General features: G+C 39.6%; 1 protein-coding gene across 1 annotated transcript; it reads left to right on the top strand.

The window, feature by feature from the left end:
- The first annotated feature begins 4,567 nt into the window (after positions 1–4,567).
- Positions 4,568–13,891, top strand: LOC141795933 (keratin, type II cytoskeletal 8-like). Its single transcript, XM_074676723.1, has 9 exons — positions 4,568–5,131; positions 7,812–8,020; positions 9,981–10,041; positions 10,199–10,294; positions 10,426–10,590; positions 10,923–11,048; positions 11,172–11,392; positions 11,504–11,544; positions 12,988–13,891. The coding sequence occupies exons 1-9, from the start codon at positions 4,679–4,681 to the stop codon at positions 13,296–13,298; spliced, it is 1,683 nt and encodes a 560-aa protein (XP_074532824.1). The 5' UTR covers positions 4,568–4,678; the 3' UTR covers positions 13,299–13,891.
- The last annotated feature ends 13,957 nt before the right edge of the window (positions 13,892–27,848 follow it).

Genomic DNA, 27,848 nt, shown 5'->3' with positions numbered 1-27,848 from the left:
GTTGTCAAACTTTTCCAAAGGACTGATCAGATCCCTAAACATCTATTGTCTTTGGATATTTTGTTTCAAATGGAAGCACAAGAGCACAATTCCTGTCCATTTTTAAAACAGCCTAACAGGTGTGGTAATCCTGCTGTTAGCCCCTGTAAGGTGGGGTAATTGATTTTTTTCCCTTCTCACTCTGAATAAAAATGGTCTTATTTCATCTTCACCTTCAACGGAACATCACTAATCTAAACTGAACCTATAAATAAAGATAAGCATTTGCTCGTCAATTTGATGAGAACCAATTACTTTTACATAGGGCATTCCTCAGGATTTTTTTTCAATGTTTAAATTTTGAAGTTTCACCTATTTCACATCTGGTAATAAGGAGTTGGGCCTCTGACTTGACTTCAGCAAGTCACCAGGGAGAGCTCTAAATATTTTGGCTTCACTTGTTAGGAGGAAGGGGATGTCGTCCATGTTTTTAAAGAGTCTAACCAAACTGGCCATCTGGCAAGGGAAACACAGCAGACCAAAGCTATATGCCGTGTCTGTGTACATTTTTGTGTATCATAATCCAAAAATAGTCGTTTGGAATTTGTATCTAGGGCATGACAAGGGGACGGAGAAATTGCTATAAGATTTCATCCTACAGTAACATTGATTTATGACAGAAATTGAAGATTAATCTGTCTTGTAAACTCTGAGTTACAAATGGCAGCCTCATGGTGGAATTCATCCACAGGCAACTGTGAAAGTCTGCTGCAAATTTTCCATCCCGTGAGCCATGCTGAGTATCTAAAAAAAAAAAAAACATACATAGATACTCCCTCCCCAATGGATCAAGTTTCAAGAAAAAGATAAACTGGTGGTTACTGAGGAAAAGTGATGGTACCATGTGACCATTTCAGGCCACTCCTCTTGTATGGATTTCTGTGGTGAAGCACATACTTCCCTTCTTTCGTCACTAGGTGGCATTAGTCTCAAGGACAACAAACCCACTGTGGTGAAAGATGGTTGATCACTCCACATAGAACTGAATGTTCTGTTGCTCCCTCCCACACCAAGCACAGCAAGAAAATGTGCACTCCCATTGTTAAGCTCCGTGCACCGTGTCTTGGTGCAGATTTCCTTCATGTCTGTGCTGGAGTCTCTGTTTACACAAGCATTGCAGGGTGCAGCAGGAAGTGACTTTTATAACTTATACACTGATAGTATTGCAGGCTTGGCAGGGTCTTTTGAGCATGACAAAGTCTGACTTTAAGACCAACACAATCAGTTGTTTAAACACATTCTTACTGGCAAGCATAATAGCATTAGTCTTTCCAGTTAAATATTTTCCTCCTGCGATTTCTATGTTTCCATGAATTGTAGCCTTCACCTTGAGCTCAATTTTATGTGAATGCATTGGTTTTAAACCCCTGAATCCATCAAGTTCATTGCTAGCCTGCTTGTTAAAATCTTGAAATACAGTTACATGCAGCTGAGACATAAAAGCTATTGTGCACTATTATGATACTGCATCCTATTTAACTAACATCGGCCAGTGTGTCTAAAGTTTTTCCAATGGGTTTCTGTCTTATCTCTGATAATTGTCTCTTCATATCCCGCACTCACTCACCCACCCTCCCTCCTGTCTTGTAGCATGTACGTGTCCTTCTCAGCACATTCCTGACTCAATGTGTCATATAGCAGCTTCATACAAACCCCAAACATCACTGGCCTCTTAAGAGACTTCAGGTCAGGGGGCTAGCTGCTTAAATTACCACTTTTGTTCCATCATGCAGAAAGAATGAGAGAAAGTCTTATCAGAAGGAGGAGAAAGGCAACTTTAGTCATGTCCGAGTTGGGTAGAGTGGAATAAATAGGCTCTGTTCATCACTAGTAGCATTTGTCTGAAAGGTTGACTAAATTAAACAACTAAAACAGGTCCACTTGTACATATATGGCTCCCTCCAAGTTTAGCACAGCAGCCCCATTGTGAAGAGTCACGTCACTGTTAGAGACAAGCCAAGCCTAAATGTGCATTTTTTTCATTGGTCTAAAGCCCGAAAGTCCCTCTCTGGTTGTTAAGATGTACTTTCCACAACATGTCCCTGTCTGCCAAGTCCCATTTAGTTTCCACACAGAACAGAACCTGGGGATTTGGCTCTTTTCATTAGCTGGTAAGTGAAGTTTTTGTTTTCTCATGACCATGTAAAACCTGGAAACAAAGGAGGGGAGGTGTGGTGAAAAGACTGGCAGGGAGCAAGTGGGTTCATTTTGATAAGAGTGAGGCAACATTTTATGAAACTACCAACAGTATACCAGTCCTTGTCTACAGAGTGATTAAAAATTATCCATCTATCTATCTATCTATCTATCTATCTATCTATCTATCTATCTATCTATCTATCTATCTATCTATCTATCTATCTATCTATCTATCTATCTATCTATCTATCTATCTATCTATCTTTCTTTCTATCTATCTAGCTAGCTAGCTAGCTAGCTAGCTACTAAACCAACTGTTCATCTGTCTAGCTAGCCCTTATTTTCAATCTTAGCACATTTATTACCTCCGCCAAGGAGGTTATGTTTTTGGGAGAGTTTGTGTGCCTGTCTCTAAACAATTTAACTCAAAAAGTGACTAAGAGATCTTGATGAAATTTTTAGGAAATATTCAAAGGGGGGGGGGGGGGGGGGGGGGGGGCTGCATGGTGGGAACAGTTAGTGCTGCAGCCTCACAGCAAGAAGGTCACCAGTTCAATTCCCAGCTTGGCCGATGGGCCTTTCTGTGTGAAGTTTGCATGTTCTCCCTTGTGCGTGGGTTCTTTCTGGGTACTCCGGCTTCCTCCCACAGTCAAAAAACATGCTCACCAGGTGAATTGAGCACTCTAAATTGTTCCTTGGTGTGAGTGAGTGTGTGAATGTCTGTCTATGTGTCAGCCCTGGGATTGACTGGCGACCAGTCCAGGGTGTGCTCCGCCTCTCACCCAATGACAGCTGGGATAGGCTCCAGCCACCCGCGACCCTGAACAGGATAAGTGGTTTAGAAAATGAATGAATAAATGAATGTATTCAAAATGGGATAAGAAAGAAGTGATTAAATTTTGAAGGTGATCTGGATCTAGGATTTTTTTAAAGGGTTCTTTATCATTGTGAGATAGAGCCATGTTCACTATATGTGCATATTACTCCACAATAAATGGTTAGATTGCATTTTAAAACAATACAAGACAAGGTCATGATATTTCAGACAGATGTAACAGTACAATCCACATCCTGGCAATATTCTGGATACTAAGATCCAGAATATGAAATATGTACTGGGTCATCATTATTTTCAACACAGTCAGGTAACAAATCATTGTACAAATCTGCAACTAACACCATATTGTAGCTGACAGTCTGCTGAAAGGGAGTATAACATTAAAGTAGGACTAAAGAGTTGTGTGACAATCACAATATGCTTGATGGAGGTCTGCGCTCTCTAAGTGCTTTTCTAGTTCTTAATCTTCATGTGATTATGGTTAATTTTGTAAGGGACTGGGTTTTCAAGAATGTTCATTAAGTTATCTAGCTAAGGGCTACCTTTGCTGCACTCAAGCAAGATAATTGAGCTAGCTTTTATTTGCAATTTTAACATGATCTTTTCAATTTTATGATCAGGCAGAACTTTTTAAGACCAAGGTTGGGCTTTTATTGGGGAAAAAAGATAGATTTGTAGTTAACCCACCCTGCTGATATGGAAGGAATGTCTATCAATAGTTACTCTTTATGTCTGAGAGTGTGTTTTGTGTGTCTGTGCTCATTGCATGGTTTGGTCTATTGATCACAGCTGATAACATACACATCCAGCACACTGCACCTTGTAATTGTGCAATACCCAGACTTTAAATCCAGCCTTTCACTTTGAAGTTTTAGATGACATACCAGTAATGGTCTGTTTAACTAACAACCTTTTTAACATCCTATTGCTAGATTCTAGTATTTTCTTGCAATTTACATTCTCAAAATAGACTTTATTGACAATATCAATACTACTGCAGATAGTGGAATGTATTCAGAGGGTAAATTTGGTTCTGCCATGACTGTGAGACATACAGTCACTGCCCACAAATGCATAAAGCACCTCACACTGGGCAAGCATAATTAACTCTGCAATATGTCACCCTCATGAGAAGTGTTGTAAAGCAGAAAGGGTCATAAAACGATGCGCCTGTTCATTATACCCAAGGTTTGACTTCATATTCTAGTGCTGCTCATGTGTGCAGGCAACAATGAGTGTCTATGGGATTATTTGAAGAATTTTACATTTTAGTTGTTGTAACAGGCAAAGAGTGCTTGTTACTTTGATAAAAGGTAATGTCAGGTTATAACTTTGAAAGTGCCTTTTCATAAAAGTGTAGTTGGTGGACAAAACTCAAACAGACTTTCAGTTTTTCTGCAGTAGTTTTATAGAAACTGGCACACTGGCTGTTATGTAATTCAAGTTGTCTTTCCAAGTGTGTAATAAATGTGTAACACGACATTCCCTCATACCCCCACCTCTTCAGCCCTCACTCCCCCTGCTGAGGACGACAGCCAATCACACCTCAGCAGGGTCCCTCCCCTGCTCTGATAAATAGCACCATGGACCAGGGAGGGTCTATCTGCCTGACTCTCCTCTCCTCAGCAGAGTCTCTCCTCCTCTCACACCACCTCTGTGACCATGTCTGTCAGGGCTGTGAAGACCACCACTTTCTCCACTGTATCCTCTTCCAGGGGCCCCTCCCAGGGCTTTAGCAGTCGCTCCTTCTCCGGCTACGGGGGCAGAGGAGTGGGCAGTGGCAGACAGAGCTATGCTGTCCGCAGTTCCTATGGAGGAGTGGGCAGCAGTGGTGCAGCTGTAGGTGCAGGGGGATTTAAAGTGGTTGGTGGTTATGTTGCTGGAGGGTCTGGACAAAGAGGAGGTGGGGTAGAGTTTGGTTACATGGGCTTTGGTGGAGGGATGGGAGGTGGTATGGCCAATGAAATGGTGGCCCCCATCACTGCTGTGACTGTGAACAAGAGCCTGCTGGCCCCCCTGAACTTGGAGATTGACCCCACCATCCAGGCAATCCGCACAGAGGAGAAGGATCAGATCAAGACCCTGAACAACCGCTTTGCATCATTCATCGACAAGGTCAGTCAGTGTAAGACTGGAGAGTTCAACATTTTTGCCTTCAGCTAGTGATAAAAAAGTAACTGAATGTTGAATTGAAAGCATCACAAGAGACAAACAATATTTTACATCATAAGATTTAGTGTCTGATGTTCCTTTTTGTTTCTATTATTTGGGATGAACCCATCAAATTCAAAACAGAGTACTAAAGTACTGCAGGAAACTTTCAGGAAATTAGCTCACTGCATGCCAAAACAGCTCTAGGTAAAAGAGATCTGAGTTCACAATTGAGAAAAACTAAAGAAAAACTCTGACCACATGCAGAGAGCTCAGAGCAGTTATTCTATGGAGCTGCTTTGAATGACGGTTCAACTTCTACACATGTTTTCTGTTTGGTAAGATCACAGAGTATAGATAAGAGGACACACCTGGATCTAGACTACAGAGAGGGCTGGGATGAAAAGAACAATTGTGTTTGAAGATGAAGTCTGAGTGTGAGCACAATCCCACAGAAAGTGGTTATGAAAGAGGAAAAAACTGCTGGATGTCTTCTTGGTTGCTGCTTTTGCAAAGTATGATGTAAAATGTTGTTTTAGATATGAGCTCAAACACATACCCACTGTAAAAATACAAGACACATGATACAAGGGTGGGAGTGGTCAGCCAAAGGTTTGCACAAGACAAGCTTGGCAAATACCAAGTGGAGTAGATCACTATCTATCTAAAACTATCAGTAATGTGCACTTTATTCACTTTATGAGGCTGTAAAACAACCAGGAAAGCAATTTTGTCTTCAGTAGTACAAGTCATTGTAATGGAGATGCTATAAAAGAGATTACTGAAATGTCTGAAAGAGCTATCTTATCAGACAGAAGCTTCCCCTCCTCTTTACCTGAGATCGATCAGATTCTTTACTTATCAGCCCATCCTTACCTTTTTGTTTCAGAGGTTCACCCTGGAAGTCAAGCTGTTAATCAATCACGCTGGCACTAATTCAAAAACAAAGCACCTCACATACCGTAGAGATATGGTGCACACATATGCAGAGCTATTTGTCTCCCATCATGTTTGCGGAGTGTTAGCAGGACCCCGCCCAAGGCCAGGACACTGAAAAGAGGGGCTGTAAAAGGAGCAAACTGTGTCTCAAGTGGGAGACAGTGTGCTCCTTTATGTTACAATGTGGCACAATGGGTTCTGGTTGAGCGAGGAATAATTGATGTGACTTTTTGAGCTTTTTAGAGGTGGGAGAAGTTCAATTAGTCATTTTTCTTGGAGTTGATCTTTTGTCATTCTTTGTCCATCAGCAAACAAAGTTAATCCATTCATGTTTTGGAGTCACTTCCACCCTTTCATACAGGCATTTTTTTTGTCTGTCTACATGATTTACATCCCACTGGACATTTATTAGCCTGGACAAATCAACAGTTCACTGTCTTTTTGGTGGCTCAACCGGAGCACTTACTTGTGCAAGAGAAGAACAAGTAGATGTGGACACATACATCCAAAACTGTGTTGTAGTTAAGTCACAGAACTTAGAGTTCCGGTCAAGTCTTCAGTTCAAGTCCAAGTCATAGTTAAAAATAATTTAAATCCAAGTTTGATTCCTGTTTCTATCATAAAATTTGTGGCTCCCCATGAAGCATCCTTGCAAGAACTGTTGAACCGTTGCTGATTATCATGGCAGGTGAATATACAAACCCTACCTCTCTACAATCTGAAGTTATAATTAGTTAAAGTAAAAACTTTTACAAAAAAAAAAAAAAAACTCCACAAACAAGCTGTAGTTTTCCTCTTCACCTTAAAAGTCCAAATAAGGCCAGTGCTTAAGATCAAGTCCAAGTCTGAGTCATTGGTGCTCAAATCCCCATTGACCCCTGGAAATCTAGTCTTTGCCATGAACAGTTTGTTATCTTTGTGATGTATTCCTGTGTGTAGCTTTTTATCTTAAAGGTACAGTGTGTACCAAACATCATTTAGCTAAAAATGATTGAAGATATAGAATGTACTCATAAGTATGTTTATACGATCATCACCTTATAAAGATATTGTTTTGTTTATCTTAACTTGAGAGGAGCCTAGTCTGTTAAGTGTGTGTTTTCCCCAAAACGCACTTGTTGAAACGTAAAATAGGAGACAATGACAACTGTGAGCAAAAAAAAGTCTAATGTTGATAGGTGATTTTTATGGTAAAACCTTGACAAATGGAGGGGCAAACAGATAGGACAAGTAAGTTTTAAACTAGAAACTGAATACTAGATCTAGCTAAGTATTTCTACTTCTAGCTGGTTAAGAACAAGATTGATGTTGATATTGGTGCTGTAGAACATCATGTATATCTGGTATTTTACACTGGAAAAAAGGTACTGCTTTGTCCCTGTAGGGGCATTGAATTAAACAAACAAAAACAAAAACAAACAACAAAAAACTTCTTTAAAGAACAAAAGTGTTTTTTTTCCTTTACAAAATTTCTATTCCTGAAACTCAGAGGACTCAAAAAGAAAATGTTTAGAAAAAAAAGAAACCACCAGTACTAGTACTAGTAAACGTGAAACACTGAAATGGAGCAAAAAATACAACTGGCCTGTTGCACCAAATCCCAATAATAGTTTCAAGATGGGGACACCCCTTTAACACACCCCTGCTTTTTCACCCATCATGTTTTTGTACAGTCTTTAACTCATCCTGTCCTGTCTGCCTGCAGGTTCGCTTCCTAGAACAGCAGAACAAAATGCTCGAGACCAAGTGGAAACTTGTGCAAGAACAGACCACGTCCCGCTCCAACATTGATGCCATGTTTGAGGCCTATATTGCCAACTTGCGTAAGCAGCTTGACAACCTGGGACATGAAAAAGTCAAGCTTGAATCTGACCTGCACAATATGACGGGTCTGGTGGAGGACTACAAAAACAAGTGAGTGGATAGAGGATTTTAAGCTCCACTGTCACATTATAACCCTCCATTAAAACACCTATTATCATATTTGTTTATCAACAGGGATCAAACGACTACTTGTGTACTAAAGTAGTCACCCATACTTACAAGCCCACACACACACACACACACTCTGAAGTCTCTGGTTCACTCTCTTATAGGTTTTGTTTTCAGTCACACAAGTGCAAACAAAACTGGTATTTTCACCAAACATTAATTACAGTTTTGAAGGTAGTCATGTAAAATTCAATTATTCCACCCGACTGAGACACATCAGTTCTTTTAGATTTCGATTACAGCAGTGAAACCCATTTATTAGATTCAACTTTTTCCAAAGATTCCTCATCCATTTTTTTAAAAGTAAAAGTTAAAATGAAACAACATGTTGACTGTATCTAGTGTCTGTAATCTGGAGCAGTTCAAAGTCAACCAGAGCAAGCAAAGAGTGAGTGTGTCATGAAAGAACAACACCTAACCAAAGAAAAAGGGAGGCATGGATCTCAGTATGCCTCCAAAGCAGTCCACTACTAAATGCCTTGTGCAGGTTCTAGAGTTGTCTTGGATACTGCTCTCCTAAATGTGCATCAGCTTTAACCGGATGACATGGAAGATTTACAGGGGCAAATACAAGAGACAGGGTGGCTCAGTGCTGCAGTTACAAGCTGGAGAATCCCCCCTCTGTGCTGCTCTGGTGCTAAAATCATCTGATAGATGCCATGGTATAGTTGGATGACTGTGAGTGGTTTTTACATACCTTTTCATGCAAGGTGCAATGCTCGTTTTAATGGGAGAAAAAAAAGGGGGGCCTGGGCTAGAATGATGGAAAATTTGTTTTTATTTTTATTGATTTATCTTTATTTTGAGGTATGACAAGAACATTATTTTTCCACAATAATGTGATCAAAATCGTCCTAATTGCAGTTTTAATGTCAATTTAAATTGAATGTAGAATTTGTCATGCAATAGAAACATTGTCGTCAAAGTCATACTCCAACAAATACTGTCACTGTCTCATCTTGTACTTCATCAGTTTTGACATACAACTGTATTTTCACTCTCTATTTTCAGTCTAACAAGTGTCACTCTTTTCACTGCCAGCAACAGGGGGCAGCACTTTACTATCAAAAAAGTACACTGTGTGCTCAGCAGCATAGATGAGAAGACAGAGCCTCACAGGAATTTTCTCAAGCCTTTTTTTTAAATGGGGCGAGCCCGTGAGCTAGTTCAGGCAGTCAACTCGAGCAGCACTGCTATACACATACCACGTGTCTCACACGTCATAACCATCTTGCAATCACACTCTCTCAATTGGGCGGTCTATTTAAACCGGGAGTCTCTCATCCCTCTCTGCCTGTCAATGTCTTGGCTGCCCTGCGTTTGTAATGCTGCATGTTTCTTTGCCCCCACCACCACCCCAGCAACCACCTGCAGGCTCCGGTGGGGGATTATGTTCAGTATGTTTTGCTCATCACTCCTCAATGTCACCATGTAAATTTATTGTGAGGGGTGATGAGGCCGGAGCCTGGACGCCAAACATAAAATATATTTGCTGCTAAATAAACAATTCAAACGTGAGTTGTCTGACTGAACTGTATGAAGTGGAGAGTGGAGCATCTAGTGGGTGAAGGGCCATTTATTTCCCATGGCTGAGACTCACCTTGATGTGCATTTCTGCTGAATGTGTAACAAGCTTGATGTTACCACAGACCCATATGAGCCTCAATGATGAAAACATGACAGTGTTGTGTTACAGCCCGTTCTTCCTGTTGAGGAGTGTTTAAAAAAAGGCCTGCACTTGATATATACATTTCTTTCTTTCTTCTTCTTTTTTTAATAATGAATGAGTTTTTATGTGGACAAGATAATAGACTCTAGGTTTTAAACAAATCAAAGATTAAGATTTGTTTTGGTAAACAGCTTCTTTTTGTCTTTGTTTCAGGTATGAGGAAGAGATCAACAAGCGAAATGAGTGTGAGAACAACTTTGTCCTTGCCAAGAAGGTCTGTATGTAAAGCTATTGTTAAACGTTACTGGTCTCTGAACAATGATTTGCCTTCATGCAGGTCTTGCTCTCACGGTGCATGTTTGTGCCTGGACTTCTCATGACAGTGCCACCTGCGAAAGTAATAATTCACACTACGGTCTTTTCTTCTGCAGGACACTGATGCAGCTTATATGATGAAAGTGGAGCTGGAGGCCAAACTGGACGGACTCTCTGATGAGATCGAGTTCCTGAGGCAGATCTTTGAAGCAGTAATAAACTTATTTTACTCACGAAAATGGAAAAAAAATGAATAGATTTTTCAGTTTTAAACAAAGAGGTAGATGTTTTGAGGTCAATGTTTTATTCAGCTATTGTGTTATTTCTGTATCTGTCTTTGTAGGAAATTCAGGAGCTGCAGGGCCAGATAAAGGACACTTCTGTTGTTGTGGAAATGGACAACAGCCGCAACCTGGACATGGATGCCATTGTTGCTGAAGTGCGAGCTCAGTATGAAGACATTGCAAACAGGAGCAGAGCCGAGGCAGAGTCATGGTACCAAAACAAGGTGAGAGCACGTTTTTCTCTAAGCTGCACTTGTAACATGGAATGACTTTGGTATTGGGAGGGGGTAGTATGTGCAGTAAGTATCTTGGTAAGTCTTGTTGTCTTGCAACAACTTCTGTCAGTTTACACCTTCACGCATTCATAGCTTAAGACTTGTGCTGCTGCAGAAATGGGGAACTTGTTGAATCAGGTTGTGATTATAATGTTGCGCTATTTATTCTTTTAACAACAACAACATTTCAACATCTTTTATGGCATCAGATATCCATGAAAGGGTTAATAACACCTGGTTAACATGTTGTATGTTCATGTCCTGGTCCTTGCCTGTTTTAGTATGCTGAGATGCAGCTGTCAGCAGGAAGATGTGGTGATGACCTAAAGACAACCAAGGCTGAGATCGCTGACATGAACCGCAGGATACTGAGGCTCCAGTCTGAAATCGACATGGTCAAAGCACAGGTAATGAATGATGAAAACCATCACGCAGTAGAAATTGGGTTTCTTTGATTTTTGTTTAACCTTTTTATAAGTTATCAAATGTTTGTAAATGACCTCAGTTTTCTTCTCTTTCTCTGCTCTCAGCGAAACAACCTTGAGGCTCAGATTGCAGAGGCAGAGGAGCGAGGGGAGATAGCAGTGAAGGACGCTAAACTCCGTATCAGACAGTTGGAGGAAGCTCTGCAGAGAGCCAAGCAGGACATGGCCCTCCAAGTCCGTCAGTACCAGGAGCTGATGAATGTGAAACTTGCTCTGGACATTGAGATCGCCACCTACAGGAAACTGCTGGAGGGAGAGGAGGACAGGTTAGATTTTATTGTCATATCACTCAAGTGATAACCTAAAGAGAGAGAGAGAGAAATGTCTTACTTTACTTTATGTAACTCATTCTGGTCTGCTTGCTCCTTTTATTACAGGTTGGCAACAGGAATCAAGACCACTGTTTCCAAGTCAACATGTAAGCTCTTTATCCACCCAAGTATTACACCATCGAACAGGCAACATTGTAGACAAAAACACACTTAGCTATACTAAACATTTTACACTCAGTGTAGACTGAGTTGCAGGATTCTAATTTTATGCAGCAATTTAAGAAACAAACTCCTTGTGATCTAGATAGGGGCTTGAAAAAGTGATTTTACTGTTTTGCCCAGCAGAAGACGCTATATATGGCTTTCTCTCATTGACACTTGCAAAGTGTCAATGAGAGCAAGCCATAAACGTCTGATTAGACAAGTCACATTACGCAATAGTAACTGTCTGGGGTGAAAAAGCTGTTTTACCTTCTATGTATCTAATTTTCTCATCATTCAAATTGACCATTAATTAATTTTACAGCCATATTTATTGCATTTCTGCACAATTTAAAACACTTAATGAGGCATAACAAGCACTCAAGTAAGGGATGATGTTCAAAGCAGGTGATTGTCAGTGCAGAGAGGGCAAGCCAGAATTTCTTTTAATCCATACAACTATTTGTTCACAGTTTTCCTCTTATGACTGGGCAAAACAACACAAACCCGATCAAGTTGACAATATCTCTATGACCATGTTAATTGCATTTCTTTGGCTTATGAGGATCAACTATGTTGCCATGAGGTTTTAACCCCTCAGAATCATGCCTCCAACATGGTCAGGTAATAACTTGTGTTAAATGCTCTGGCTAACCATGAATTCTTGAAAATAGATGTTTAAAATCAAAGGAAATGTCCTACATTTGCTGATGCATAACAGTTAAACCGCAAAGAATAGACCAGAATCAGGAGTCATGAGTGCTTCCAAGACCATCATTGGCTGAAAATCTCTCAGAAGTCATGTAAAAATACGTCCTAACCACAACATATAATAAAAGATGTTCAGATGTTTTAAAACAGAAGTGCAGACTTAAATTTTTAATATCTACCAAGGGGCAACCTCCTGTCTAAGAAAATGAGACAATGCTGAAAGGAAGTGCTAAAATCTGCCGTTTCTCAAGCCATCGCTTGAGGCTGGCTCCCGAAGTACCGGAAGTCACATACACACCAAGCCAAAAAAAAAAAAAAAGCCATATTCAAAGCAGAAATTAACCTATTTACAGCCTGGTTCAAAAAAATGTCTCCTATGTGCATCGCCAATTTTACTACCGGCACTCACTGTATGGGGGTGAAGTTTTTTCCTAACTCGGCCGTTAATATCAGAGGATATTAAGATCGCGAGCTCCCCCAATAAGAGGCACAGCTGATGGTCACGTGACAGACAGGCGCCCAGGTGCTTCATTTTCCGTTTCAGAAACAGACGGGTGATGTCGGCGAAACTACGTCCATGTTTTATACAGTCTATGATGTCAACCCATGCTTTTAATTTTTTTTCCTTTACAACTGCAATATTTCATAATAAAAGCTTTCTACTCCTGAACATGCAGCTATGAACTACAGCGCCTACGGTCTTGAAAGCTCCCGCACACCGTCCTACGTCAGCAGCTCTTTCGGTGGAGCCAGGGTCAGCAGTGGCTCCAATGCAGCTCTAGAGGGCGCCACAGTGAAGAGCACCACAGTCACCAAGACAGAAACTGTGGTGATCAAGAGCGAGGAGAAGAAGGAGGAAGTGGAGGAAAAGGAGGAGAAGCAGGAGCAGCCTCAGGCAGTGGCTGAGGAGCCAGCAGCTGAGGAACCAGCAGCTGAGGAGAAGAAGGAGCAGGAGCAGGTGGAGGAGGAAGCTGTGGCAGAGGAGTGATGATTCCAACATCTTCACAAATTTATGATTTGGGCCTTGGAGATTAAAAAAAGAGTTTACCTTGCTTTTCTCTCCATTACGTTAAAGATTCATTCCTTGACTTTCCTTCACTGAAAAGAAGTTTCTGCTGTAAGAGGTGTAAACGCAACTTTCCTTTAGAGGTCTTTAATAAAGAGGTGCTAATGAATGGGTCTTTGTGGAATGCATGTGCCTGCATGGTTTCTGAAAACGTGCAAGTTATTCTGTTTGAATTGAGTCACTGTCTGTCACAAATGTACCACAGTTCATTAGCCAGCAGGTGGTGCTGTTCTCCAAGTTTTCCTCTGCTGCTGCTGCTGCATCTCATTTTACCAACTTGAAGCACTGTTGTCACGTTATCCTAAAGTTCACTAAAAAAAAGGACAACAATGAAATTAATAGTGAAATAACAGTGACAGGACACAAATTAACAGTGACAATGCTGAACTTCTTGTGCTGAAACTGCTGTAAAGAAACAGTTCAAAGAGATGAGATTCAGTCATATTCAGTCATAGCTTCAAGTAAGGTGCACTGCCTGGAGTCCTGTTTGCTTGACAATAAAATTCCTCCCTGTGTCTCCCTCTGTTCTGTTCTTTTCTTGTTTTCAATCAGTTGATTATCTTTAATTTGATATTTTTTGTGGTGTTTTCTTAAAAGCAGACCTGAAATACCTCTTAAGTAGATTTGTCAGGTTGGGAACCTGCCTGAAATCAAAACTGATGTAAGTCCTAATCACTGAACAGGCAGCCAATACCATTAGAATTTATGCATCTGATTTTTGTACTGATATTTAATTTACCTGAACTAATGCTGGGTTTTCAGATGAACTGTTTAACAGTATGCTGCTGAAAAAAGTGTTTTGAAAATATTTTGGATTAAGGAGTCTCCATGAACGATACTTTTAGAAGACATCAGGATATAACACTGCTTACACATGCACAAAAAGCATTATAGAGTTACTCCATAGGGTCAATATCATGGAAACAAACCAGGAGTTAATTGATAGTTGCTTAATATTTAGAAAATCAGTTAAAATACCTCACTAAAGAATACATCAGATTAATTTTCTATATTCTTGGATGGAGTTGCCCATTCATGTACACATTTGTGAGAGTGCACACTAACACACACAACCTACACTTTTTAGAGAGCTCATTGTGAAAACTGCCCTGTCAGAAATAATGGCATTCCACAGATGACAAGACACGGCCTGCCTCTGTCAAGATTTATGTCGATTCAGGTTTTTCCATCCATCCGTCGTCCATCAGCCAACTATACTGCCTATGCCGTTCTGGGTTTATTAGGGTCTGGAGCCAGTCTAGATTGGACAAGAGGCAGGGTACAACCTGGACTGGTGTCAAATTAATCACAAGGCTAACATAACATATTCAATTATCTGTACTTACTTTAATAACTTCAGGAAATACAAGGTCACCAATCAACCAAAAAAGTCTGTTTTTGGACTGTGGGTGGTAGGGATGGGAATTGAAAACCAGTTCCTGTTGAGAATAAATAAGAAATGTTCCAATCCATCCATATCATTAGTCTTTGTGCTTAACGATTCCCTAATCAATTCTTTACATTGTGCCGGAGCCGCCGGGCCTTACGTCGACTAGTCTGCTGCAGCTATCTTAGCTTAGCTGTTAGATAATGTTTCCCAAGAAAACTCTGATTCAAGATTTTCAGCTTGAAGTTTTACTGAAGAACTGACTTCATAAAGAAATGTACATTACTCTCCCTCAGGAGATTCATATTCAGTACATTCGAAATGGTATAAATCACCTTATTTACCAAAATAGCAAAATAGCCCAAGCTTGATGCTAACATATATGGGAAACTGCATTGATATGCTAGCAGTTAGCATACATCAGCTTTAGAATAGAATTTAAACTTTCATCACAGAAACACATCACATCAACTCTCTGTAAAAAATACTGAGAATTCCAAATGTGAAAAGCTAACAGGCAATTGAAAGGCTCATGGCTGACTTCATAACTACGGAAAGCTTCCAAACAACTTAAACCATTGCTATAACCACTTTGAGACACTAGATGGCCTACTTGAATTATTAATATATTACAACACAGTACATCAACGTCACACTGTGTGCAATTTTTACTTGATTCTGTAAAATTATGCCCAGAAATATCCAGACTCAGGGACCAATTACATTTTATTCACTTACAGTATAAACTCAATTAAATGTTGTTGACACAAAAAAACTGTAAATCTACTTTTTGTACCAAGAAAATTCACAACAGGAATTGATAAAGGAATTGATACAGAATCAGATTGATAAGCAGAATCAACAATGGCATCAGTATTGACAAAATCTTATCAACTCCCATCCCCAGATGGAGGGGACACAGGTCTGCACAAGGTTAACATACTGCAGACTCCATACAGCGATGGCTCCCTTCAAAGTATTTGAATCAGGAACCCTCTTGTTGTGAGGTAACAGCTTATTAAGATGCCTTTTTTAGCGACTAAATTTTAGGTTTCTATCAAATGTCAGCAACACCTTCAATCACCGACTTTGTGTGAAGTGTGTCCTTAAAGCACATATGCAAACTAATCTAACCTCGAGCTTTTTCCTTGTACACCAAGAGTTCCATCAAGGTCTTAAACATTGCAACTCAGACAGGTGATAGAGCATATGAGAGCATCAAACATGAAGTTATACTGAAGAAAAGAGTTTTTCTCTCCCAGTGGGTGATTACTTAAGAGGTCTTTTCAGCCCTACAGGAACAGGTTGGAACATGAATTTTGGGTGGGGGAGCCGCGCCCAAGGCTATAGAGCCCCTCCTGTACCTGAAGTAAAGGCAGACATTCCCACCACCTGCACATTGTTGGTATGAGGACTCTGACTGCTGACAGACCGGATCAGACTGGAGGACTTAAAGCTTTGTGGACTGGTACTCTTAACTGTATTCAAGCAATACATGTTGTCAGAGGGAGCACATATAGTCCGTACACCATATATATTTGCAGAACAATACAGTATATGTGCTGAAGTGCTACAGTCAGCCCTCTAGAGGAGGTGTAGAAAAGGTGTGTTAATGTTTTTGATTTGTGGGAAAAAAAAAAAATCAGACTGAATTTTGTTCACAGACACATTGAAATGAGACAGACAGTTGTTGGTGGTGTAAATACAGGAGATAAAAAAAAACACACTGAACTAGGTTCATATACATCCTTCTCCCTGCAAACCTGGCGCACCCTGTTTTCCTGTAGCAGGCAGGATGGACTGTATCAGGTCGTTACCTTCCAAAACCTACACCTGTCAATTAAACCTCAGTCAAAGTGGAGGAACAGAACCAGATTTGAGACCTGAAAAATAGACCCTGAAACAAGTATGCAATAAATTTTCCAGTTATGTATGTTAAGTATGAGGTGTGGCCCCAGTGACATTGGTGAAACATGAACATTGATAGAACCTTGGCTTCATTCCACTCAATGATTGATGTGCAGCCTACACCCCGTCATGCTAACATGTTGTTAACTTCACAGCATGTTGTCACAGGTACCAGTTCTACCTTTAGGTTATGCAATGCACACAATATGCCTCTGTCCTCTGCTGTCTGTCAGAATAAACATATTCACACTTCAGTGAACAAAGACAATCAGGTGAGGTTTTTATCATCATCTCTGCCTGCAGACAAGAGCTTAACTTATAAAGTTACACCTATAGTATGTATGCATGAGTAACTTTAACTTAACTTTTACATTAACCATTTTAACCAGTTTTTATTGTCTGAAAAAAATAAAGGGAGATTTTTGCATTTTAGTCCTTTTGGGTTTGAGACATCAAACAGCGCTTTTTTTATTGTCAATGCAGCGTACCAGTTTGCATGCCTGCTTTATGTTCTATCTATATTATAGGACACAGCCACAACATCCAGTGTATGATTACACACTCAACAAATAAGGGAGTATCAAGTCAACATTAAGTCATTCAATGAGCTCATCAAACACAACCCTTTTGTCTCGGATGACAAAATAAAACCATCTTTGGCACTGTTACAAGGTAGCATAATGTTACACTTCACAGATAAAACACTAAGACAAGGCAACATGTTTTTAAGAAGCACTTTATTCACCTAAACTAACAAGCATTAGAGAAAAAAAGATGACTTACTTCTTTAAAATGATTCATGTTTGATGTCTTGCCAGGAGTTTATTATTACATGTGTAAACTGTCAGATTTAATAGTCTTAGAAACACTCAAAGTACACCAGAGGCTATATTAGTAATCACGCTGTCAATTTGTCTGATCCAGGATATGTCTGTACAGGACCTGATGAAAAACAGGGTTAGACTGATGGGCCATAAAATAAAAGCTGCTCTTGCCAGTGAAACAAATCTGATTTCCTTTGAGCGAAACAAGGCGGGGCAGGACAAGGCAGAGCTTACCTGCAGACAGATAAAGGATCACAGTGTGAAGAAAGGAAGTGGAAACTGTTACCTGGCTGGATACCTAGCTGAGGTGTGACCCTCACAATAAAATCAAACAAATGCAAAAGCAGAAAAACAAGCAAATTAAAAACTATATATGTGTTTCCTTCTTGGGAAAAAAAATGCTAAACTGATACTTAACGTCGAAGAATCCTGTGACCAAACTATGTTCTCTGGTGAAATCTGGCCAAACCTTAAATCTGTGATGCCTTCAAGTAGATTGTGAAAAAACTTGTACTTTGAATCATTTTTTATTTTTTTTGTGTGTGCTGACATTTTTTGGAACTCCCAAGGCTGATTCCCCCAAATCTGAAAGGAGTAAAAAAAGTCTCCTTTTTTGAATTCTCTCTCATTTAGACTTTTTCACCAGGTTCTCCTGTGGCAAAATTTGTTTCACACTCTGCTTGAAGGAACAATGTGGGCTCACTGATACTGCATATTATTGCGTAACATTGCACTCCCCACACTTCTGCAGCTCAAGCAGCATAAACCAGTGATGTTTCAGTGAGAATAGCCTGAACTTGAGGAATTAATCAAAAAACGAAGCACAAATAGTAACTAAGTGTTAAGCAATAAAATCCTGCAACACAGTACGAGGCTTCTAATGATAACTTAGCTTTTATAATCGTCTGTTAACAAATATCAATGTGCAATCTGTTCATTGGTGTGTTTTTCAGTCATTACTTTATCCTCCCTTTCCAAGCTGCATGGCAGAGAAAGCAGAGGCAAAGCACAGGAAAAAAGTCTTATTCACAATCCAAACCCAGAGATAAACCATTGTCAATAGCAGATTGATGGTAATATGTGACATGAGACATATTAACAAGTGGAAGCAGAAAGCAATTATGATGTTGAAGAAACCTGCAGAACAGTGAAGCATCAGCACTGGGCCAGGGTTTAAGAACTTGAACACCCTTCGCTGTGAAATGTGTATTTTTAAAGTCGTAACAGGGTGTAACAGCAGCTGTCTGTCTGAGGTTTCACACTCTAAATAATGTGTATACAATCAAATTGCCACTGACCTGTTTTCATATAGAGGCCATGAATTTAACCTTAGAGGTTCTGCCGTTGACACTGGCTTGTGCCGTCAGGTCTCTGCAGTGAAAAAGGAATGTGCAGGTTAAGATGCTTATTATGCAAGGCAGGTTGAGGTCAGGAGGCGTTATTTGTGATGCTTTGCAGGATGCATTTCAGTCATAGTAGGCTCTCAGTGGAACTAGTTAAAACAAATGAATTTATGAAGGTGAAACCTTCAAGGTTTGTCATTGACACCTTCAGTGTTGCACCCTTTGCAACCATCCTTAACATTTTGTGTTTGGTATTTATTGGCTCTCAGTAAGACTGGCTCTCATCTGTCACTTTCTTCTGAAACTGACTGAGAGGTGGGTCAGTCCCGTAGGGCATCCACTCAACACACTTTTAGTTAAGTTACTACATACCTTCAGGCCACCTGTCAGTGGACCAGTTTGGTTTGAACTATTTATCTAAGCCATGATCTTGCAGCTCTTTACAGCCCAGCCCAGAGTGTGGCATGTAGATGTGTGGCTCTGAGAGTTGTCTTGTATTTCACCTGAGGTTATGTTTCCAGAGCTACTTAAAATCAAAGTTCTGTGCAAGTAACAAATTGCTACATCTTCTACACATACTTCCTCAGACCTTGTTTGTTCTGTCTCAGCAACCAGGCTTGTTGTGCAGCACAACTGATTGTACGTATTTTGCATTAACCCTCCTTCAAGTTTTTATAGCAAACACACTCGTTTGTGATGCTTAGCTGTGGAAATGCTTCTCATGTCTTCTCCCGAAACTGCATCTTTTCGTAGTTTGTGAGGTCTCTTTGTGTGACAGGGTGTGTGTCTTCTGTGCAATGTGAAATATGTTTCTCAGATAACACAACAGAAAATGCTCTCTTAAGAAGCTGGGCATTGAAATGACAGAGTGACACGAAGAAATGTTGTAAGGCGCAGATCATTCATCATCAAAAGGTAACTTGCAGTCACACTGGGTTCAACAGGCTGAACCAGCATGTTCCTAAGCTGAGGGTTTATGACAGTGGCTCTTGACTGATTGATCACTTGATATGCATTATTGTCAGACAAAGCTTTGAATTTTTAGGACATGCAGAAGGTATTGCAAGAAAGAGATGCTACAAACACTTGATATCAGCAACAACAAAATAAAATTGAAAAAAATAAAATAAAATAAAAAACACTTTGCTTCACGTCATAAAATATTACTTTGTGTGTATGGAATGGTTTTAAGAGGCCCTTCAGACATAAAGTTTTATGTTTATTTGTTGAGAAAAAAACATTAGCAGATGAGTCAGAATTATTTATAGATTTGATATGATAATATTTACTGACCCTAATTGGAAGCTTGTTTTGCAAGCAAAACCACCACAGGCAAAATATACAGCATAAGCAAAATACAAAGTAACTAAACAAAATTTCTGAAGTATTGTTTAAAGACACAACTTTCATAGATAACATCATTTTTTGCAGTAAAATATTAGACTCAACGTTGTTTGTCATTGGGCAACAGCAACAATCCTACAGCTTATGTAAGGACTCACTAGCTGTTTGAGCAACTGATTTGAGATGCCGGTTTAATTTGGCCTTCCTTACATAAGCACTTTCCCCCCTGTGAGAGAAAGTAAAAAACTCTGCGTGTAGAGGGGAAAGGTGAGTGGAGTGATCCCATCAATCAACCTCCAAAGCTACATGAGGATGATTTTCCTCATATTTCTTCTCTGTCACTTTCAGCATTTGCCTGCGGTGGCTTATATTTCGCTGCAGGGGGAGTTGGTTTTAAGCTCAGTGCATCTCAAACTGACACAAAGGGACACCTGCAACTGGCATGTCACCTGTGGCCCTTAATGGTCTGCGTTTGATGACATGGGAATGAGAACAGGCTGGCTAAACATGCTGTAAAAAGGTGTGTGAAGAACCACTCAGAGCGTTTTGGTTTGTGATGCTGTGTTTCACTCAAAGGGAAAATACTTGAGGTGTGGGGTCATTTTGCTTGATTTCACCAGTGATGTCTGATTCTGACAGTAGAGTCTGGGGGCTTGTACAAACCCTCTGTCTTCTATGGTGGCCCTGAAGGGCAATGGGAATAAATATTTCAGAGGCACAAAATAACTTTCAGAAGCACCAATACATTTCAAAAACCATAGATATATTTTAAAAGGACAAATACATTTCACTGAACATACATAAATTTCATAGAACAAAAATATATTTAAAATAACACAAATACATTTCACAGAATGCAAATAAAAATCACGGATAGCAAATTAAAAGTGACCAATCACAAAATAAATTTCCCCAATCACAAAATAAATATCACTGACCGCAAAAAAATTTCACCCATCTCAAAATAAATTTTACTGAACACAGAATAAATTTCACTGGTCACAAAGAAAACCTTACCCATCACAAAATAATTTTTACCAATCACACAATAAATCTCACCAATCAGAAAATAAATTTCATGAAACCAGAACCATGATCAGTGAAATTTGTTAATTAGTGATCTGTGATATTTATTTGTATTCACCGAGATGAATTTGTGTTTTTTTGCAATATATTGTTGTTCTAAGAAATTCATGTATGTTCTGTGAAATTCATTTTTCTTTAAAAAAAAACAAAACATTTATGGTTTGTGAAATGTATTAGTGCTTCTGAAATGTATTTTCTGCTTTTGAAATATTTATTCCCATTGCCCTTCAGGGCCACCATAGCCTTCTTATCTGCACTTCTGACACTTCCCTTTACCTGTGAGGAATACAGGGCTGTGTCATACGAAATTTTTCAAGGTCAGCGCAAAATTTTGAAAGTCTACTCTTATACACGCACACACACACACACATACGCACACACACACAAATTTAAAAGTCTGAGTTAAGCACGATTAAGTAAAGAAGTGTATCTGCCACACCTGCTTCTCCTTCTATCTACTGCTATCATTGAATCAACAAAATTGAAACTGAAGTGCAATTTTCTGCCGTGAGTGATTTATTGGCAACAAGTTAATAATTTGCTACTTTCATGTGAAAGGCTCCGAAGGTGTACGGCTGAGAGGGTGTGGTGGTCCAGTGACACAAGCTCACTTTCCTTTCACCTGTTTTAACATGTTTGAGTGCAGGTATGAGCCAACAGGTCTACTGTTTGATGCCGCAATTATCTATTGTTTCATACCATTGTTATTTTTCACAAACTATCTGCACTATGTTTACACAGCCATGGCTACATTTTATTTTTATTGCCCAATCTGACACATGAAAACACACACACACTGAAGGTGATAAGTATGCATGACTAGACACTGGTTGCTAGGCACTGCAGCAACAATAATAGGAGGTGGCTACGCATCTGTCAGAGAGAGGCGTGGGAAAAGTGAATAATCTGATAACAGTAAACTGATTCATGAGTTACAGTGTCTGTAAACCTTACCTTTTTAGGACATCCTTATAGTTTCCCTCATATCAGCTCAACTTTTACCTTCTTGCATTCAAACTTCAAAAAGTAGGCATCAAGATAACACTTGAAGTGACCCAGTGACGTATAAAAAGCCTGTATAAAATCTTAAAATCCCTAATCTGTGTGATTTTGACCTGTTTATGGAAGAGGCATGTCATCGTGTCTCTGACTCTCTGAATGGGAGGTGGAACGGCAGACAGGTTCTACGCACTATATGGGCCTTTAACCTGGGACTGTGTTGACTGAGTGGCCACACCTTTTCCCTTAATGGGTGGGTTTGTAGACATTTTCTATAGGTGTATAGAAAGGGCTTAGCATATCGAAGTAAGTTCTAATAATCAAAACAGAAATTGTTGATGGATGTTAAGGCTTGGTTGAGTGCTTTACAGTCACAATGCAGTGTTCCCTGGTGTGTCAGTGTGAAGCCAGCAAAAGTGCTGAGCTTTGGGTGGGTGGTGTGTAAGGAATGTGCATACAGACCTGCTAAGACAAGTCGTCTGTATGTGATACTGCCCAGGGTAGTCGGCTGTGAATAGTAAAAATACATGCAGGCTTAGAAAGTCTGAAATTAACTTGAGGAGTGTATTCAAACAGTGAGCAGTTGAAAAATTCTTGTGTGTTTTCATTGAAACATCCACAGGGTGAAAGAAATATTTGAAAAAAAAAAAAGAAGCATAAAGAAAAATGCTCACATGTTTCAGTCAGACGCTAATTTCCAATATAGTGCCTAGTTGTTGCACAAGACGCTCAATATGGAAAACAACACACAATGCTGTAACCCAAGAGCACCTCACTGTGACAGAAATAAGACCAGCCAAGCCCTTATAATTGTGCCGGATCAAAGATCAGGGGATTTCAAAAGATATTTGAATGTTCTCCAGAAACCTGAAACATCAGTACAGCATGGACAATAACCGTCTCTATGAGAGAGTCCAATCAGGACAAACACACATTTTTCTCAGATGGACCAAAGCAATGACAGATAATCAGATCTGGTGGTTTTATGGAAGCTCTTTGAATTCTTAAACTAATCCGTGAAACAGACTTTGATTATCTTTAATCCTCCATCAGTGAAGACAAAATGTTGATCTGTGTAGGAGAGGTATTGTACTGGAAACACAAAACCAGAAAAACAGAGTGCATCACAGTGTATGACTTCATCAGAAAACAGAAGTTGTGTTGCTAGGCTATTATTTGGCAAGACAATTGACGTGATGTCCCGTGTCTGGTGTAGACTGAGTAATCCAGTCAGATTGAAGTGTGTTCCCATGTCTGACATCTTCTCTTATTATAGTAAGGTGATGTTCATGTGCAGTAGTGTTAGTCTGTGTGTTTGAGTGTTTGACAGGATGAGGGGACCATAAACCAGGTGTTAAAGTCCAGAACTGTAAAGTAATATCTCATGGCTTCTTTTTTCCAGCAAGTGGTTTGCTTGTGTTTGGAAATGTGTTAGCATGCCAACAAACTGTTGACTTTTCAACTCTGTGTAAAAACCAAAACTGGCAATGATGTAGTGCAGCCAAGTTTGTTAGAGTGAAACATTCTCAGAGAGACCTTCATAGCTTTCTCTTTGTTGCGCAAACTAACCTTTTTATTTTTCCAACTGATAAGCGGGATTACTACATTCCCCTCTCTTGGCCTCAACAGGACAATTCCACACATGACTTGCAGCCACTGTGTTGCAAGGGTGTGTACCTGACACAGGTGTTTTGAAAAAGAAAATTCAAAGGATCGCCCTCTTGATGAACACACCCATGACATTATAAGGATACCAAAGCAAGCAGAGAGAGGTGTGTTTGTTTGTCCAAAAGCTTAATATTTTTTTGTTTTGTTCGTAATTTGACCATTAGTTTGGTTTCACATGTTCAAAACTAAAGACGCACTAACAGCTCCCTGAGCTTTAAATAATGGAAATGTAATGAGCATTACACTTTAATTCCCTTCAGTTGCTTCATCATTGTGAGTAAATATGTATGAAAGTAAATCCTGATACCAAAATCCTCACGTAATGCTTTTAATACAGAAAAAAGATTAAGAAGGGAAATACTGAATATTTGAGGCACAGTTGTTAAAGGAAAATGTATTTTGCCATTTCTATCCTCATACAGCTCTCCTTATGATATGCAGTTAAAAAATAGTTAAACATTATTGAGGCAAATGGTGTAACTTCCCACACAATTGTTTTTAGTCACTACTATCACAAGAGGGGGTTGGGGTCTAGTCTTCTCTCAAATCTGTATCAAATCAATTAAGGTGTTCCCCAGGGCTCAATTTTAGGCCCTCCACTTTTTAACCTGTAAATGTTGCTGCTTGAAGATGTGATCAGAAGACACACTTAATGGCAATGCAGATGGCACATAACTCTCCATCACCCTGTCTCCCAATGACCCATGTCCAACTGATACCCTTTCAACTGAATTTTAGATATTTAGTCAAGTTTTTACTGCTCAACCAAAACACAACACAGATTTTAGTCATTGATACTGGTCCCCTGAAAGCAGTGGCGGTTGTTCTAAGACTTCAAGGGAAGCTCAGCTTCCCCTAAAATGTCCCTAAAAAAAAGTGGTGATATGAATTGCTGTATTTACATTTCATTGACAAAATATGTGCTAGAATTCCTTAATCTTTTGTTCAGAATCAGCTTCCTATCACAGGTAACTGGTTCGACCTCCTCTTCATTCATCCCTGCAGCGTCTCAGCGCTTTAACACAGTCGTATGCTAAGCGTCTTCTGACTTCAGCAGAGAGGCGTGGAGTGGATTGTTCCACTGTGGAAACTGGACGGTCATTGGATAAACGCTGGGCTTTGTCCCGCCCATTGGACGCTCAGCGTCTCTGGGGGTCTATGAGGCAGTGGGCTGACCTGGCCGCTGGGCTCCTGCATGATGATTGGATGATCTATCTGAGGCTGAATCCCTTTTTGATTGACAGTGAAATGAGCCAGTCAACGATCCTGAAGTATAACCCTCCAGAGCATCTTCTGAGTTGTTCTGGACTGATCCGGTGGCTTTGTCGATCCTCAGCCAGTTTACCTTTCTTAAAAACGATGGGTGTTAAGAGAACACTGGTAAAATCCCTGGAAAAAAAACACCTGGTTGGTAAGACAGAGTCACAAAACATTTTCCATGAAAAGGAACAGAGGGTAGAATTTACGTTTAAATGAATAAACAAATTTATGATGTAAGCCAGAAAAAAAATGAGCTTCCCCTCCTTGACTGACCAGCAGCCGCCACTACCTGAAAGACTGAGCTCAAAGCAAAAGCCCTCAACCCATTTCATTCAGACTATAATTCAGAGCCAAGTATTAATGAATAAAGGTATTTTATTACCTGAAGAACATTTTCAAGGTACAATTGTACAGAAACACAAGCTAAGGCTTTTACCCCAAGTAAACTTGGCTTTCTGGTCTCCCTAAAAATTATCTTTTAAACTATGTTTTACAGCCTCAGTTGCTCCAAAATTCAACTGTGAGAATGCTGTGAAAGACCAGCGAGAGAGTCAGAGTTACATTAACTTAAAAAAAAACTGAAAAGGCCACCAGTATCTTTAAGATTTGACCTATAGGTTCTTTTATTGGTTTTAAATGTCTTGTTATATTTGTTCCTTCTTATTAATCAGTTTTACTTTTTTAATATATATCATCTTCAGGGTGTGATCCTCACCCAAAGTGATGCAGTGTTTAAATACAACAGCCCATGTCTGAAGAATAGCCTGCATGAGGACCAGAGGGTTGCACAGAGTATAAACATTTTAAGAGCAGACTCAGTACCTACCTTTTTAATCCGGCCATTAACTGAGTTTTATTCTGTCTCATCTTGTTTATTTACGGAACAAGTTTAAACTGTAATCTTTTTTAAAGCCATAATTTTTTAGTCCATTAGAGGTACATGTATCTTCACTTTGTTTTTGTTTTTTGTTGTATCATAGTATTAAATTGTTCTGGTGTATCATCTTATTCTCACTTACTGGTATAATTTTCATGTTCTCTGGTGTTATACATATTTTTCAACACTGAACTTCTGACTGAAAAACAGATTTCGTGATTCCTTTGTTTTGAGGTCAGTTGACATGATGCGATGAGAGCCCCTACTTTTTTTGTTTAAACCCTTAAATTTTTACCCAATCACCTGACTGTCTTTGTTGTCTGTCTTTGTTATTGTTTGTATTTTTTAAGTGGACTCCCCATCTCATGATGTTTGCAAAGATACGTGACAATCTGAGTTTCACAACAGCCCGACGAGGCTACCCAACTGGAATGTGCTCCACCCAAAGGCGATGCACATCAGATATGAAGGTGAAGGAATTACAATCTAGGCGGATTTGTGAAAGCTACTTTCTTATCAGGACATTGAAAGATGGACAGATTTGTGGTACTACACCCATAGAAACAAACAAATCATGCAAGGCAGTTGTATGGGTTTATAAAATACATAGAAAACAGTAATGAATTACAAGAACTGTAATCCTGTGTCCCCTCTGTCTGGTGAATGTCTTATGTAATGTTAAACAAAGTATGTTAACTAAACAACTGAATTCAAACACTCATGCAAGCTCAGGCTGTTTAACAGGTTTTTTAGTGTCTAGAGGCAAAGCTGTAAAAACAGCAAAGAAAAGTAAAGACCCAAGCCCATAGGGCAGAGACAGCAAACAATTTACGCTTGGCCTGTGAAATTATGAGTTTTGTAAGTGAAATGTCTAACTGTTCAGCCCTTGTTAAAACTTTGCGTGTCATAAAACTACAACTTTTATTCTTTTCTTGAACTTCAGCAATTAGCTGGAAGCTATTTAGAGGGACCAGCGCTTGGATTGCTTATTTATACTTGTGATTTAAAAGCAACCAGGTGCACGCTTCTTTTTACCTAGGAAATATGATCAGAGACATTTCTCTTATCTATTCTTATCTATTTGTTTTTCCAGAACCCTGTTATGAACTGTTTGTTGTTGATGCACATGATGTACAGTGAAAAGACCTGGATGACAACTGTTACAGTGTATACCATAAGCAGGTGTGAAGGGATGCCTGGAGGTTCATGTTGAAAGATGTTTGTGATTGTGTGTTTGTGTAGGTGTCAGTGTCAGTGTACTACAGCACTCCATAACATTCAGGTGTTGAGAGAATGACAAAACCCCCATTTATTAGTCTATGCTGGTCTACATATAAACCCTAATCAGCCTCCATGACACACATTTTGGTCTCTCTGACCTTTGACCTGACCCAACTTTTGATTAACCTCCTCATGATACAAATGCCACTAATTTGCCTCGAGAGTGGTAAAAACAGAGACACAGGTGTTACCTTAAATGATGTTACATCCAGCAGACAGGTAGTGTTTCATTTCTGATTCATTCACAAAGTGAACTTGACTTGCATTCACACATCAGTCTGTATCATAACAGCTCTCTGCATAGTTACTCATTCATAAAGACAAGCATGACCTGTCAAACTACACCTCAGTGTAACTGAGCCCCACCCAGTTTACTTATATGGCAGAAGTATAAAAGGAATGGCTAATGAGAAGGTTACATAGTTTCATTTTTAAACGGAGATAAGGAATGGAAAAACTTCATTTGATAATGTTGAAGATAGTGGGTCAAAAAAG

The sequence above is a fragment of the Halichoeres trimaculatus genome, unplaced genomic scaffold (genome assembly GCF_033239565.1).
Source record: "Halichoeres trimaculatus isolate MK-OKI-2021-1 unplaced genomic scaffold, fHalTri1.1 fHalTri1_scaffold_1, whole genome shotgun sequence".
Classification (NCBI taxonomy): Eukaryota; Metazoa; Chordata; class Actinopteri; order Labriformes; family Labridae; genus Halichoeres; species Halichoeres trimaculatus.
Note: the sequence above shows the minus strand (reverse complement) of the source record. Positions and strands in the feature narration are given on the sequence as shown.